General features: G+C 40.1%; 1 protein-coding gene across 2 annotated transcripts; it reads left to right on the top strand.

The window, feature by feature from the left end:
* Positions 1 to 795: 795 nt before the first annotated feature.
* On the top strand, positions 796 to 15,827 carry itchb (itchy E3 ubiquitin protein ligase b). Of its 2 annotated transcripts, none has more exons than XM_088364776.1 (24): positions 796 to 949; positions 2,671 to 2,768; positions 3,128 to 3,269; positions 4,582 to 4,706; positions 4,820 to 4,954; positions 5,095 to 5,140; positions 5,239 to 5,420; positions 5,840 to 6,089; positions 6,686 to 6,781; positions 7,085 to 7,259; positions 7,392 to 7,461; positions 8,261 to 8,345; positions 8,545 to 8,673; positions 9,282 to 9,354; positions 9,942 to 10,013; positions 10,378 to 10,466; positions 11,375 to 11,534; positions 11,617 to 11,750; positions 12,016 to 12,156; positions 12,300 to 12,420; positions 12,587 to 12,691; positions 12,897 to 12,993; positions 13,228 to 13,300; positions 13,911 to 15,827. In XM_088364776.1, exons 2-24 carry the CDS (start codon positions 2,699 to 2,701, stop codon positions 14,008 to 14,010), a joined length of 2,670 nt encoding a protein of 889 aa, XP_088220902.1. In that variant the 5' UTR covers positions 796 to 949; positions 2,671 to 2,698; the 3' UTR covers positions 14,011 to 15,827. The 2 variants fall into 2 exon arrangements, with proteins under 2 accessions (XP_088220902.1, XP_088220910.1); XM_088364784.1 differs by lacking the exon at positions 796 to 949 and adding an exon at positions 1,116 to 1,255.
* Positions 15,828 to 16,010: the final 183 nt, after the last annotated feature.

Raw genomic sequence — 16,010 nt, 5'->3', positions numbered from 1 at the left:
CGCACTAACGGTAATACCATAAGTACATACGGTACCTAACTATAATAGTCGATGTAATCACAATTTTAGAGTTTGTGCAATGAAAACAAACATACAAACACACAAAATCTTACCGATTCACTTAGAAAAGTCAACTGTCGTTCACAATGGACTATTTTGCAACTTGACACGAGAACTTAAAACTCAGTTGCGTACCACCACAACGCTGTATGACACTGCCACCTGCTGTTTGCCACTTGCCGGACTTTATAAATGTTATTTTTTAATATAAACTTTAATGGAACATAACATTTACAAATTTAAGAAATATAAGGACCATCTGTAGCAATCCTATACTAGTGTATTATTTTCCAGTCGATGACTTGAACGGGGTCAAGATCACACCTCCTGCGCAGTTCGCTTCTCCGTAATCATAATAAAATATATGTTTTTTAAAGATAAAATATTTTCGCAAAGTAATTCCTGCCATGAGTTACAAAATACGTTTAGAATATATAAATGCAGAATTTGAATATCGATGGGTAGATAAAAAGCGCAGGCGTCTGTAGTCATCGCGTACCGAATACTGAAGGCAGATTTCTTCTTATTGCATAGCAACAGAAGCGAAATCTGATTGGATGTAAGTACTGAAACAAACGAAGCAATTGGGTTTCTGGCAGTAGCTCTATGAATGCAGAGAGATTTTAAAGTCATATGCAGAAAAAAAAATCTTAATATTTTTTGTTTCTGACTTTCGTGTTTTGTTTGGACCGCATGCAACGACTGTCCAATCACAGTGTTAAGGCGTATGCTCCGCCTCATACCCCAGTCACGTGATATGAGTTTGAGAAGATGGTCGAAGTTTGTGCTTCCTTGAGGTGAACCCGCTACCAAAACAGCCTGCCGAGCAAGGGCTAGGACTTTTCTACACCGCTGTCAGTTTATTTGCCGAGTCTCTGCTGGAGTACGGGTAAGAGAGCGAAACCAGTCCCCGGCAAGTTCACACGCGTTTAATTGATACTTTGACAGCCGTGGACTTTGGGGTTTCTGCCATGATGACGCGGGCTAGCAGGCTAGCAGCTAGCTGGGCTGTGGTAGTGGTAGCAGCTGGCGTTCAACATTTTTTCAGCACTCGGCTAGTATACCAGAGGCGTAAATATTCTCACAGGATGTTTGTCGGTATACTTCCTCACCGCTCCTCGAAGTCACGAACAGAGGTTTAATACGGTGTTTAGCCCCAAGCTTGTTCTCGCAGCATGCCTAAGATGTGACGGAGGTGAATTGTAATCGCTGATAAGATTCATTTCGCCAAGTAGCATGATCATTCAAATCGATTGCGAGCGTTTTTGACTTTCCCTAGCTGCATCTATTCATATGGAGTAGCATTAACATCCACCTTGCATCTATTTCTAGTCTATTTATTCACTTGAGCATATGGTAACACTTTTGGCGTTTTTTGCTTGACGACTTTTTATAATACCCCGAAACCGGCAGTGGAATGAGTTCCGTTTATTTATAGTAACTCTGGATCGACGAAGTAAAGGCATTAAATACTTAAGACAGTAAGAGCTCTTTGTTTTACTTGACGGGGTTGTCCGTCAGGATTGTTACTGTTGTGCTCACAACGGTAGTCATATTTTTCCAGGTGGTTGATGTGGGAGAAGATTGTGTTTCTCTGAAATCAGAAATTTCTGATGTGTTTCTCGCCAGGGTATAATAAAAATATGTGGATATTTGTGACAGAAAGGCTGTCATGTACACACGGATAACACATGAGTGAGCGATTCCAATTAATTATTGACTAAGCAGAGAAATATGTAACTGAATTGAAACTTTATCCACTAGCTATTCACTCATGACATTTGGACAAATTGCAGCTAGCAAAAAAAAACCAACAACAAAATATAGTAAATTAGTCTTTAAAACATAAACTGCTCAAAAGTTTGGAGGTCTTAGATTTAGCCTTTTTGAAAAATGCATCAGATAAAGAGCCTTTTATTGTTCATATCAACATTGAACATTGATATTTGTAGGAAGTTTTATAATATGCCGTGGTTACAGAATAAAAGTAATTAAAAAGGTAATAAGTAGAAGGAACAATAAAGTTATAATAAAACAGGTTAATATGAGTTAAAGTACCAGCTAACAAAAAAGTACACAAAACATTCTGTATACCTTTACACAATAGTTTTTTTTTTTCAAGAATAAAACAAGAATTGTTTGTTTTTCCCTACAATTTTAAAAAGTTCCCAGTTGTTTTAATAACATGTCTGACATTGGCATAATTTTGTATAGCTACGTGCTGAAATCACCCAGTTTTGAGGGGGCAGTTCGATTTCAAGCAAAGTACAAAGAGTCATGCTTGACATCACAGAAACAGAAATCGTACATGACACTGGCAGGTAAAGTGGAAGATCTCCCGCTGTCTGTGATGTAGTCCTCCTGGGCAATTGGAGGCTACCTTGCTCCTGCAACAGCAACCCTCAATCACCAAGTTCACTGGTCTATAATTCATGTGGACTTTCCAGGACCTCTCTTTGTTTAGAAAAACGCTACTGAATGCTACTTTCCATTGCGCCACTTGATCTGAAGTGCTCATCTTTGTGCTCCCAAGTTGCACAAATGGGAAACCTCTTTCATTTGTTGTTTGTTTGTTTTGTTTTGTTTTGTTTTGTTTTGTTTTGTGTCTAGACTGCAGGCTTCACCCCAGCTCTATGTCATGGCAAGTGAAGTCCCCAAGGCAGGCAGTTCCAATGGTTACCCTATGAAGGCACAGCTGCAAATTACTGGTAAATTGAGTATTTTTGTCTTATTTGTTCACTCTTGTTTATTCAGCTTTCATTTCAACCTTCTCTGTTTTTTTCCTCAATTAATTCTTCAAGTATAAGACATTTTTTTTTCAAAATTTGAGGGGAGATATTATACATGCAGGGGAAAAAAAAAGAAAATTCATTCCATACGCTCGCGGTAACTACAGCATCCAACTCTTCAGAGTATTCTCACTGTCTGATGGAATTTACCTGATGGTTTTGTCAATGACAAGTATCTCAAACAATCTTTTTTGTGCATTACCGGTTTCTTAGTGACAGATTTTTTTTTGTGTCTTACTATCTTCTGGCCTGGCTCATACTCTGTCTTCTTGTTACAGTGCTATCAGCAAAACTTAAAGAAAACAAGAAGAACTGGTTTGGTCCCAGTCCTTATGTGGAAGTTACTGTTGATGGCCAGTCCAAGAAAACCGAAAAATGCAACAACACTCACAGTCCCAAATGGAAGCAGCCACTCACGGTGTAAGATGAGCAAGGAAGATTACAAATTAATATGTGGTCAGAGGAGTACAAATGCAAGGCTTTATTCTCGTGTCTGGAATTGCCGCAAACTTAAACAAGGACAATTTACTGAGCATTTCACTCAAACATTAGTCACTATGGTGATTTGAATGTCTGCAATCTCTTTTTGCAATTCTTTCTGCAGTCTGCCAGGCTCAGACTTTAGACCGTGCTCAGAGGCGTTGCATAATGAGCGTATCATATGATATTGTGGGACCTGAATCGACATGTCCCTGAGTAAGCGTTTTATTTTCCGCATTTAGTTTTCATTGTCAAAAATTGTGACAACACCAAAATATGGTGAACCCACCAAAGATATGCTGGACAACAGTATCACCATTTTAAAATGTTCATCAGTCAAACATCATCAGCCATCAGTCAAATATCCTGTGACTGTCAATTTTCTTGAAATAAAACACTCTTGAAATTATTTTACTTAAATCCACCTCAGTCATTTAACATTTTCATTGTTATTCAAGTATAAAAGTAAAATACACCAGTGATGTACTGTAAAATATTACAACAAAACACCCACACATGAGCTGTATTCACAAGTAACTAGCATATGGAAGCTAACCCTAAGTTAACGTTCTCATTATCGTTCTTGTTGAACATCACAGACTCAAGTTACGGAAAATCTAAATCTAAGTCCTTTGTTCACAAAATTTCAGACTTTCCTTAATATCTATTTATCGTGCTAGCAAATGGAGCTACAGAGAAGAGCTGAATATACCAACAGCTGCATACAAAAGCACAAGTGAAAGCAAGTAATTAACCAGAACATTTCTGGAATCCTTTTATATGGGTTTTACATTGCAGTCATGTGACATTAGTATGATTGACTGGGTCTAATTAAGTTCACGCAACATTGAGGTTTGACAACATCCTCTTTTTTTGAACAAAATGTAGGAGAATATGACAACGTGAGCTGTTTGCTTGCTTATGTCAGCATCCTGAATAGATTCTCAATGCCATTGTTTGCTTTCAGAACAACACAATGGTTTTGCTGCTCACACAAGCTACAGTGGCTGATGTGTTGGAGAGTAACAAGTGATTTTTACTTGCAAAATGCTAATTTGAAACTGTGGCCTTCACACTGTTACTCTCCAATATGACTGCTCTGTTTAATCGTGACCTGCCAAAATGAGGTACTGGCTCAACAGGTTGCATATAGCGAAAGATTACATCATATCCTCTGTTGAATGGTTACTGCGTGTACAACTGTATAACTTAGTAGTATGTAGTTGTTGAGACTTGTATTTTATTTTGACAGGATTGTGACTCCCTTCAGCAAACTGGTGTTTCGAGTGTGGAGCCACCAAACCCTGAAGTCCGACATTGTGCTTGGTATGGCCAAGTTGGACATTAGTGCCACACTCAAATCTAACAACATGAAAAGTGAGTTTCCGAGTTCATTGGCTTCCACAACAACTCCTGTTAAAATGCTGCGTAGGATTTCATTTGGAATCTGTAACAAGACTGATGATATTTCCCTGGTTGCCTTCATTTAGTCTCTGACGTGGTGCAGACCATACAGCTGTGTACAGACCGAGACCAGAAGGACGTAGTGGGAGACCTTTCTGTCTGCCTGGATGGAATGACCGTTGACCCCGAAATGTTTGCCAAGGCTGAAGTCGCCCACCAGAGTAAGTTGGTAGGGTGGTCCCAGAGAATATCAAGGATTGCTGGAGGAATTGTAACTCTTTACGTTAAAACATTGTAAAATCGTGTCAAGGTTTTCTCCGTTTATCAAGTGGTTGTCCTTAATACATTTACTGATCTTCAGATCTATCAAATGGAGAATCCCGTTCTAATGGAGAACATACCCCAAGGTAAGGGAGATAGTTCACATTTTTCTTGTGAGTTCTTCGAATCAAGTTTCACGTTAATTTGAACTTGATTTATCTCGTGCAACCCCTTGCGCTCATAGACACAGCCGAGATAGTTCCCCTGCTTTGGACAGCATAGACCACCGCTCATCTCCCCGGGGTCGACGGTCAGGGACCACCTCTGGTTCTCCTCTGGTCTCGACAGGAAGCGTGCGGCCTTTGCGACCACCCAGACCCTCCAGACCTCCACCTCCAACCCCGTGCAGACCCACCTCTTCTCCAGGTCTGTCATTTACCAAGCTGCATTTTAATGGCTTTTTCATTGAAACTCTATCGACACGGAAGTGTGTGCGTGGCGCAGGCGTGTGTATGTGGGAGGTGACTCTCTGTGGTTAATTGTAATGATGATAATCCCTATCTGATGCACATTTCCTTTTTGACAGTACTGTAGTTTGTTCCACTTCCTTGATGTTTTCATTGTTGCATCATCACCAAGATTTTCCTTGGCGGATTTGCAATATGTAGCACGTTGGTATCTTGACGTAGCAGTTTCATTTGTTTGTGACCAACCTCATAATTTCTGCATTGCACCCTCCATAGTTATTGGCACTTCTGGTTAAATCTAAATTCACATTTTGACAGTATTAGGACAGTTTGGACTATTAACATTTCTTAAAACCAAGTGACTGTTTTTCTCCTTAGCGTCCTCCAGCAATAGCTCTCCACCGGCAGAAAGCAGCAATGGTCCGTCGGGTTCAGAGACACCTGTGCGTGCTGCTGTCCCAGGGCCCTCAGCAACCCCAGACTGCAGTCCCTCGATAAATTCGAACAGGAACGCTCCAACTGTAGCATCTACCTCTGGACCTCCAGCAACCAGACAGCCAATGAGCACCATTGGCACTGGTGCCTCATCCAGAGTCCCTGCAGTCAACTCTGGACCTTTGCCTCCTGGGTAAAAGCTTCTTTATTATTTTTGTGTTTAGTCTGCAGGGACAGTATGAGGGAGGCTCCTCACTGTCGTAAAGTGAGGAACCGGTCGTTATCTTGGATTAGGCGGGACTGGTGTTAAGAGATAAGGAATGAGCAGAGGGGTGAATGGAAGAAACCTCCACTTTGGAGGTGTTTTTTGGTGCGAAATTATCATTTTATCATTGTTTAAAGCTCCCAAAAACTTGATTTTGCATGATATGGTTATTATTCAAGTGCAGCCCAGGAGCACCAGGTTGGCCTCGAGGATTATTTGAGTGGGCCATGAGCCATTCTTTAAGATAGCTCATCAGTGAAATTAAACTCCGCATATCACAACAATGATTAAATCATTCTTAGTAATTATTGTGCAAAATCATTCAAATGCTCAGTGTCTTCACACAGACAAATAATTATAACAATTACATAGACATACAATTATAACATATAATTATTGGTTATTCCAGCAAATGTTTTATTTTGTGTGAAAGTGTTAACCTATCCGTACCTAAAAAATTGCTTTCAGATTCAAAAAGCTTGGTGACCACTGATGTAACATCTTGTTTTTGTGTTTCTTTCTAGGTGGGAGCAGAGGATAGATCAGCACGGCAGGTTGTATTTTGTTGACCATGTAGAAAAGAAAACAACATGGGAGCGCCCTGATCCCTTACCCCCAGGGTAAAAACATCTTACTCCAATTTGAGCACATCTTTTTCAAATTTTCTGAGATTGTTTTGTTTTTGTTTTTTTGTTTTTTTTTGTCAGAGCAACTACTCAACATAATTTAATCCATTTTTTTTATTGTGATCAAGTTCCTCCACCTTTTTGTTGTCTGTGGATTAATGTCTTCTGTCTTGAGCTTTGCAGTTTTACAGTTTTATTTGGCTTGACACCTAAAAGGACTCGGTTCTGTGAGACAATTGAGACTCTTGTTCACTTGGTGCATGATGAGTTTTTTTGTCCCTTGTCCACTGTCCTTAGCTGGGAACGTCGTGTTGACCAGATGGGCCGCGTTTACTTTGTCGACCACATTACACGGACCACCACGTGGCAGCGTCCCACAGTGGAGACTGTGCGCAGTTATGAACAGTGGCAGCACCAGCGCAGCCAGCTGCAAGGAGCCATGCAACAGTTCAACCAGAGGTTTATAATTGGGGTGAGATGTAATATTGTAAAAATAAGTCGATGATATAACCTTTTAGTGACTTTGCACATTTCAAAATGATGTCTAAAAAACTAGTCCTGTGTTGTCAAACGTTACTTGTTTGTAATCACAATTCTTACGTAGGGACAGGACCAGGCGACAGCCTCACAAAATAAGGAGTATGATCCTCTTGGACCTCTGCCAAATGGATGGGGTAAGATCTCTGCACTCCTTTGTTGGCTAACAAGTATAAGTTGCACAAATATTTTTACAGGTGTAATTTGACCTTCTCTCAAACCTTTGAATGCACGTGTCAAACAGTACAGCAACTTAGTGGGATTTCTGATGACATCCACTTTTATGCCTTTCTCTAACTCTTCTGTTCTCACTGTATTTCTGTTGCGACCTGCTGATTACATTTCATGACACTCTGAGCTTAGTGGCTCCCCTCTGAGAACAAAGCCTGTTGGTGATCAATTTCTAAGTGTTGTGTTGTCAAAATGTGAAGAGCATGATGACTAAGAGTGTTTAATACAAACTGTAAGTGAACCAGAATTTGTATTGGTTGAATGTTGGCTCAAACACCTATTCTGAATTATGCTGTACTGAAATTTCACAATCATTTGTCTTTTTGACATTTCAGCAAAATATACACATGAATACTGCAGCACACATTTGTTTCTATGGAATATTTTAGTTCTGTCATAAGCACAGTTGGCTCAGAATGCGCCATGTATTTTTTGTACTGGTCAAGCCAGCCCAACTCAGGGCATGCGTCCATACAAATATGAAAATTGGAAAATTGAGGGAGAAAGAACTCGTGGTCAATCAAGATTCTTCCCCAAAAAACAGTGAATTCACAGATTTTCGTCCACATGTATATACGATTTTACAGTGTATGATGGCAACAAAAACACTACTAGAACAGTGCATTGCACGAATCTTAGCAGTATAATTCCAATTATTTTTGTTGATTTCTAATTTTGATTATTGATTTGTGGCTTCCTGTTTAGAGAAGAGAACCGACAGCAATGGAAGAGTGTATTTTGTGCATCATCCTACACGGTCAACTCAATGGGAAGACCCACGGTCACAAGGGTCAGTATTTTTATCTTTGTTGTTCTAGCGCTATATAGCTGTATATTTTCGGTGCTATTCCTAGAAAATTATTTAAGTTGTATTAAATGTGCTTAGAAGCAATTGCTGTCACTCATCTGTTTTTTTTATTTATTATTGCTACATTTTCTGTGTGACACAACGAAAAATACTCACTAGCCTAACTTTCTTCTTATTTTAGGTTGTTGAATGAAAAGCCACTTCCAGAAGGATGGGAGATGAGGTTTACTGTCGATGGCATTCCCTATTTTGTAGACCACAACAGGAGAACTACCACCTACATTGACCCCCGCACCGGAAAATCCTCACTGTAGGTCCTCCAGCAGTTACAAAAAACAAGATACAAAGAGAAATCCCACATTAGGGAGTGAGGTCGTGTTTTAAGCTTTTATATTTTGGAGGAATTGAGGATGTTTAAAGTCCATGCATTTTACAGTGTAGTTATGGTAAGTGAATAGGTTAGATACGCTTATTCATAATCTTTCATTTTTGACTCACTTTGTTCTGTACAAATCACATTCTGGCAGGAATAATTCCTGGCGGTCCATTTTCCTTGCATAAACCCAATGTCGTAAAGTGTGTATTGAGTTCTAATGTTTCTGTTGTATTGCATGTTACTGTACCGCTCTCTTTCTAGACCTCTCCACATCATATTCTAATAAGCAAGGACTATCCACTTTTGTTAGTCTTGAGTCTTGACATTTGCTCAGAGGAAGCACCTCAGATGACTCATGGGCATATTTGCAGAATTGTGCACAGTGTCACGCGACACTGACAGTCTCCTCGTTCCAGTTGTTGAAAAACAGGACGAGTGAACTGGCATGTTGTGACAGTATAATCAGCGTTGATGACGTAAATCATAAACTTCACCTATTTACATCCCTTGCGCATATTAAGTTACACTTGTGTTGTTTCCAGTGAAAATGGACCTCAGATCACCTACGTCAGAGACTTCAAAGCCAAAGTACAATACTTCAGATTTTGGTGCCAGGTAAGAGTCAGAACAGCACATAAATTATTAGATTAATATCTGTATATTCCTATGTACAGATTGTGTTTTACACTGCATCCAAAAATCTGGGCCATTTATCGACACAATGTGGAAGAAAATTTGTTTCAATTGTGAGAGCACTTCCTGCTTGACAGAAGCGTGGATTAAAAATAGAACAGTCAGTAAACATTTGAGCCAGGCTATTATGTGTCAAATTGTGCACCTTTCCAGATACACTGACACACGCCTGAATTCTCTCATAGACATGTATTATTCCGTGAAAATTTCCCAATAACATAAATAAACACCTTCACAAAGGTTGCACTAAATTGTTGCAACTTTGAATTTTAACTCATCAGTGACTGCCACGGAAAGTAACTCACATGATTTGTTTGCCACCGTTTTTAAAGGTTAATTCTATACCATTGTTCTTGGCTACAGAACAGGTGGTAAAATTACATTTTTAGTTTGAATCCTTAATCCTCAAAGTAGTTTAAAATTCAAGCAAAAAAAAAAAAATCACTCGAGTTGCTAAAATTTTAATCACTGTGATTTGAAGTTTATAATATTTTCCCTTTTTCATTTAGCAACTGGCCATGCCTCAACACATCAAGATCAACGTGTCACGGAAAACTCTGTTTGAGGACTCCTTCCAGCAGGTAAGAAGAAGTCCAAAGCCATTGTGTTGTCGTAAAAAGCAATCATAATGTTAATGTACGCAATGTAAGTTTCTGTTTCTTAATGACACAAAAATGCATCATGTCCAAATCAAATACAACAGTTCTTTGGCACTTTTGTGACTACAATAAATGGAGTTATCAATGCAGAAATTCCTTAACCTTAATAGAATCAGGAAGCAGAAGCCCATTTTAGCCCAGGCTCTGAAGCAATATTACTAAAACCATCATCTGTCTTTAGTAATGACACAAGCAGTCATCATGTCCAAATCAAATACAACAATTCTATGGCACTTTTGTGACTACAATAAATGGAGTTACCAATGCAGAAATCTTAACATTTTAGATAATGAGCTTCAACGCTCAGGATTTGCGAAGAAGACTTTGGATTATCTTCCCTGGAGAAGAAGGCCTGGACTACGGAGGTGTTGCCAGGCAAGTGCAAATTAAGAATGAGTGGACACTTATTTTTCACTGCAAGTAAATATGGCAATATTCTTCCGCTTGAGTGATTCAGAAAAAGGCAGTTCTGTCTGTGTGCATTCTTCAGTCCACTCAAATCTATCGGTCACACTGCCTTATGACAGGTGCGCACGCGCTCTAGGTGGAGCGGCCCCAAAATGTGGCCTGCCAAATCTGTTGCTGTGTGCATGCTGTGCACATTCTCCTGCAGTCTTACGCACTTGTCCTCTTTCGCTTTCCAGAGGCTTTAATTTCAGTATCACATGAAGGCGAAACGTATATAGGCGGCTCAGTGGCGCACTGGGTAGCACGTCCGCCTCACAGTTAGGAGGGTGCGGGTTCGATTCCACCTCCGGCCCTCCCTGTGTGGAGTTTGCATGTTCTCCCCGGGCCCGCGTGGGTTTTCTCCGGGCACTCCAGTTTCCTCCCACATCGCAAAAACATGCTTGGTAGGCCAATTGAGCAAAGGTGTGAGTGCGAGCGCGGATGGTTGTTTGTCTCTGTGTGCCCTGCGATTGGCTGGCAACCGGTTCAGGGTGTCCCCCGCCTACTGCCCGATGACGGCTGGGATAGGCTCCAGCACGCCCGCGACCCCCGTGGGGACTAAGCGGTACGGAAAATGGATGGATGGATGGATGGATGGATGAAGGCGAAACATAATACTGCAAGTTCTGATTCAATTAACTGCTCGTTGACGGCTAACATGTGGGGAAGACGTGGGATGCACTTGACCCACAATGCTCACCGACTTGCTAACCGCTGTAATGTGTTCCTACCACATTTCACTGACAGCTCAACCTTGACATATTGTTACATATCTTTTTCATTTATTTATTTTTCCATTCGTGCCCCTCCACGCCTGTACTCTCGCTCTCTTTCAGGGAATGGTTTTTCCTGTTGTCCCATGAAGTATTGAACCCCATGTACTGCCTTTTTGAATATGCTGGAAAAGAAAACTACGGTCTTCAGATCAACCCCGCCTCTTCCATAAATCCTGACCACCTTAAGTATTTCAAGTTCATTGGCCGCTTCATTGCCATGGTTAGTCCTTGTCTTGTATAAGCCAGTTTACCCAGCAAAGATGACGGAAAAATTTCACTTCTGCACTTCTATTCCTTTTTAGGCACTTTTCCACAGCAAGTTCATAGACACAGGTTTCTCACTGCCATTTTACAAGCGTATCTTGAACAAGCCTTTGGCCCTCAAAGACCTCGAGTCAGTCGACCCAGAGTTCTACAACTCCCTCATTTGGATCAAGTAGGTTCTGAGCACTCATTGTTTCTTGGTGTACATTATTATGCTACATTGCGGTTCATCCTTTGCACTTCCTATCATAGCGCAGATTTGAGTTGATTTTTTTGTGGGTTTTTACAGTATACGAAGTTAGTGTAAATGCTCTCGCATGTGGGAAAGGGAAGCCACAGTCGCTATTAAATTTCAGCTTCAACGGTGGAAGAAACAATAGTTTTATCAAGTCCCACAAATGTCTTGGTCTGTCGTGATTGTCGCCACTGCCCCACAGGGACAACAACATCGAAGAGTGCGGCCTGGAAATGTTCTTTTGTGTTGACAAGGAAATCCTAGGGGAAATCACCACGCATGACCTGAAACCTGAGGGAGGGGAGATCCAAGTAACGGAGGAGAACAAGGAGGAGTACATTAGGTGGGCGCTGATAGATTCTCTTTCTGAATTTTGCCTTCAGTTGTAGTACCAGAGCTGTAACAGAAGCTGGTATGGTACTTGTTTTAATGTCGGACAGAGATGTGAAGTTTTACCCAAATCACTCTGTTTTGTTTGGTGTGCAGGCTGGTAGCAGAGTGGAGGCTGTCTAGAGGAGTGGAAGAGCAGACCCAGGCATTTTTTGAAGGCTTCAACGAGGTCCTCCCACAGCAGTACCTGCAGTATTTTGATGCCAAAGAGCTGGAAGTATGGGCACTTGTACAGAAATCTGCACAATTTACATGATACACTGGAATTGTAAAAGTAATCACAACAAATATTTACATACTCAGTCATTGTCACTTGTTTCATAGAAAAAAGGTTTTCTGCCTTTGATTTTAAGTTTTACATTTGACATATTTTGTCCTCGCAGGTGATGCTTTGTGGCATGCAGGAGATTGACCTTGCAGACTGGCAAAGAAATACCATCTACAGACACTATGCCCGTGGCAGCAAGCAGATCATGTGGTTCTGGCAGGTCAGCATCAAAACTATAAAGATGTTCTCAATAGAGATTATCTTTTCGGATGTGTATTTGAGTACTAGAAAGATGAAGTTGATGGCGATGGGCATTTATGAAGGCGGAATTATTGTTACAGCTCTTCTACTGGATCTCATTAAACTGGACAAATGTACTTAATGTAATGACCAGTGAAATAATTACTTGGGTGTTTTCTCTGCAGTTCATAAAAGAGATGGACAATGAGAAGAGGATGAGGCTGCTTCAGTTTGTCACTGGTACCTGTCGTCTTCCTGTCGGAGGCTTTGCCGACCTCATGGGTAAGATTTTTGACGTTGGCCAGAGAGGAGCTTTCCACAAGTGTGAGGCTTTGCCAACGTTGGATTAATTAGGTTAGGGAGGGAGAGGCAAACAAAATAGTTTGACCATGTTCTGAATGAAATTGAGAAGGCTTCACTTGAACCTGAGGTCGTTTGCGTTTCTTAAACAGTCACACATTCATTTTTTAATGACTCGATAAAATATCTCATTCTGCTGCATGCTTTGTTTTACAGGAAGCAACGGTCCCCAGAAATTCTGTATTGAGAAGGTGGGAAAGGAAAACTGGCTTCCCAGAAGTCACACATGGTGAGTTCACTGATTCAAGATGCTGAAGTTGTTGTTTCTGGAAAGAAGCTACTGAGGAGTTAAAGCAAAAATATACCACAGATGTCAAATCTGACTTGATAGCATACATTTAAATAAAAAACCCATGTGCTTTTCTTTTCACAATTTGTAACAGTTCCCACATAATGCATGTTGATAACATGTCTCTTACATTTTACGTACATTTCTTGTCTTGGAGAACTAATATTTAAACGGCTTATCCTCACAAGGGTCATCTCAGTTTGGCAAAATTCAGTTTGACTGCATCTGAAGTTCTAGGGGTACTGTCAATCTTTTTACTAACAGTTGCTCATGGTGGAGATGCTAACACCATCTGTAAAAATTATATAAACGAGAGGTTTGTTACTGTCAGTGAGTAGCAACCGGCCTCTGTCTCACTGTTTGCGGTCGAATACTATAATCAGAAAAGGGATAACCAATTGTGTTTACAACATGTGAATGTTTTATGCAATCAATCTGAGAGGAGATGTGTTTTATAACCACCTTGGTGCTACAGATGAACAAAAGGCACACAATTTATCCCAATGACACAGAAGTGTACGATCTAATGTTTTTTCTCTCCACTGCACAGTTTCAACAGATTGGACTTGCCACCTTATAAGAGCTATGAACAGCTGAAGGAGAAGATGATGTTTGCCATTGAGGAAACAGAAGGCTTTGGACAAGAGTGATGTTATGAATCAACTGTGGCGCCAAAGCGCCAGGTACTGGGATCGAGACCGCCAGATTGAACTGGGGGAGCCCTCCCTTCATATTGGCCAGCGGGGTTCCATGCCCAGGGCGTGCATATTTATTGCCTCCACCTCCAAAGGAAAGAAAGCTTTTAATTGATAGTCTCTTGTAACCAAAACCACCCAGATTGATCCTGCACTTTCGAATGAGCGTCATATTACGCATTGGTAGTGTTTTCCACCCCATCTTCTGACCATTTTAAAGTCAGCAAGCAACTGGGAAGCAGCATTAGAGTCTTGTCTAGTTGCTTATTAATGAAACTAGCCATTGCTATGTTGCTAGGTTTCTGGGTTAGCAAAATTAAACAGATTGTATCGCTCTTAATCAACCTTTACCATAATGATTGTCGCTTTCCTCACCTGCATCTCTCCCGCTAACAAGACTTTATTAGTATTGGCTGATGCCTTTCAGAAGAAAGACGAAACATCAGCAGGATGATGCACATTCAAGCAAATTATGGTGCTTATCACACTCGTTTCTGAGACAAGCCGTGAGAAGCAGCCCGGAATGGCTCCATGATTGTGACTATAGTTAGCAGTACTTTTCATGTTAGAGGCTTACTGCAATGGCAGCATTGAAAAAGAGTCCTAGTTTTATAGGACCATTGTTTAGGCTGGTATTGTGTGGCTGGGGAAAAACGTCTTCACTGATATCAATTTGTCATGATTTCCGGTATTGTGTTTTGGGAAGTAGATGACCACACACACATACACACACACACACACACACACACACACACACACACACACACACACACACACACACACACACACACACACACACACACACACAACGGTGCATCCTTTAGGGAATTGCAAGTATTGTGAAATGGAAAAATACCAAAATGAAAGTCAAGCCAAACTGAGTTCTGTTGATGTGTTTTTATCACTTAAATACTTCCTGCTTTAAAATAGGCTGCATAGATAGGTGAACAATAATGTGATATTTTTAAAAGCCTCCCTATTCAAAAGCTCTAATGAGAGATTAATTAGTTAATATTGTTGAGGTTTTTCACTTTATTTTTGTAAACTTTACAGCAACAACAAGAAATTAGTGCGAAATAATAAGCAGTGTCCATGTCTTCATTTTTAGAAGATGTACTCTTCTTTAGACACCAAATAAGTGTTGTTTGTGAATCGACAAGTAAAAAATTCTAACAATGTTCTTGAAAATGTGCTTACTACACACAATGAGCGACAATAGAATAGGAACAAAAATATCATGTTTGGGGTCAGTTATTTAATTTCTACTAAGCAAATCAATGCAGTTAATATACTGTAGTCTACACATCCCCTCTCAAATACCATGATTTTGTGATGTAAAACATGACACCAAGATGTAGATTTTCCACCATTAACTTGACCTGTAACCGTGATGGACTGTGATTTGCAATCTTCTAACTTTGGATGTGGCTGAATGAACCACCCACAGTCAAACATATGTTAACTGAAACTCAGTACACCCTGAATTGTACACTGAGTTGTACAGGTCTCATTATTGGTTTTGAAAAGATTGATTTTGGTCTCATTTTTTTTAATCCCAATACCTGGCATTTAAAAAAAAAAAAAATTACAAATCATAGTACACCCCTCTGCTTATTTTACTTGCAGGTGTTAAGATTCCTGCATGTAAAACTCTATCTGCTGTAAATAACAAATGTTTTTTTTTTTGTAACATAAGAGGTTTTCTAATGCAATATGTGGGTGAAAACACAATAAACTGGTCACCTTAATTAAATTCAAAATATTAAAACAAACGTGTGTGTGTTATCTTGTACAGTAGATTTACAATAACAATTTATGTTAACATAACCTCCGCAGAAGGGGATTTTGTTTTGGGAACATTTCCAATGAGAGTGAATGGAGTATCATTGGAATCTTTTTTTTTTTTTAATCTGATCACGTGTGTGTTCGACTGTTTGTTGTGTGTGGTGGCAACT

This window comes from Syngnathus floridae, chromosome 2, assembly GCF_059516105.1.
Source record: "Syngnathus floridae isolate MCC-2025c chromosome 2, RoL_Sflo_1.0, whole genome shotgun sequence".
Lineage (NCBI taxonomy): Eukaryota > Metazoa > Chordata > Actinopteri > Syngnathiformes > Syngnathidae > Syngnathus > Syngnathus floridae.
This window is presented reverse-complemented; position numbering and strand designations above follow the sequence as displayed.

Coding starts and splice junctions, on each gene's coding strand:
- itchb (XM_088364776.1), top strand. CDS start 2,699: ATGGCAAGTGAAGTCCCCAAGGCAGGCAGTTCCAATGGTTACCCTATG. Junction 5,141..5,238: donor AATGGAGAACATACCCCAAG/GTAAGGGAGATA, acceptor TTGCGCTCATAG/ACACAGCCGAGATAGTTCCC. Junction 11,535..11,616: donor TTGGCCGCTTCATTGCCATG/GTTAGTCCTTGT, acceptor ATTCCTTTTTAG/GCACTTTTCCACAGCAAGTT.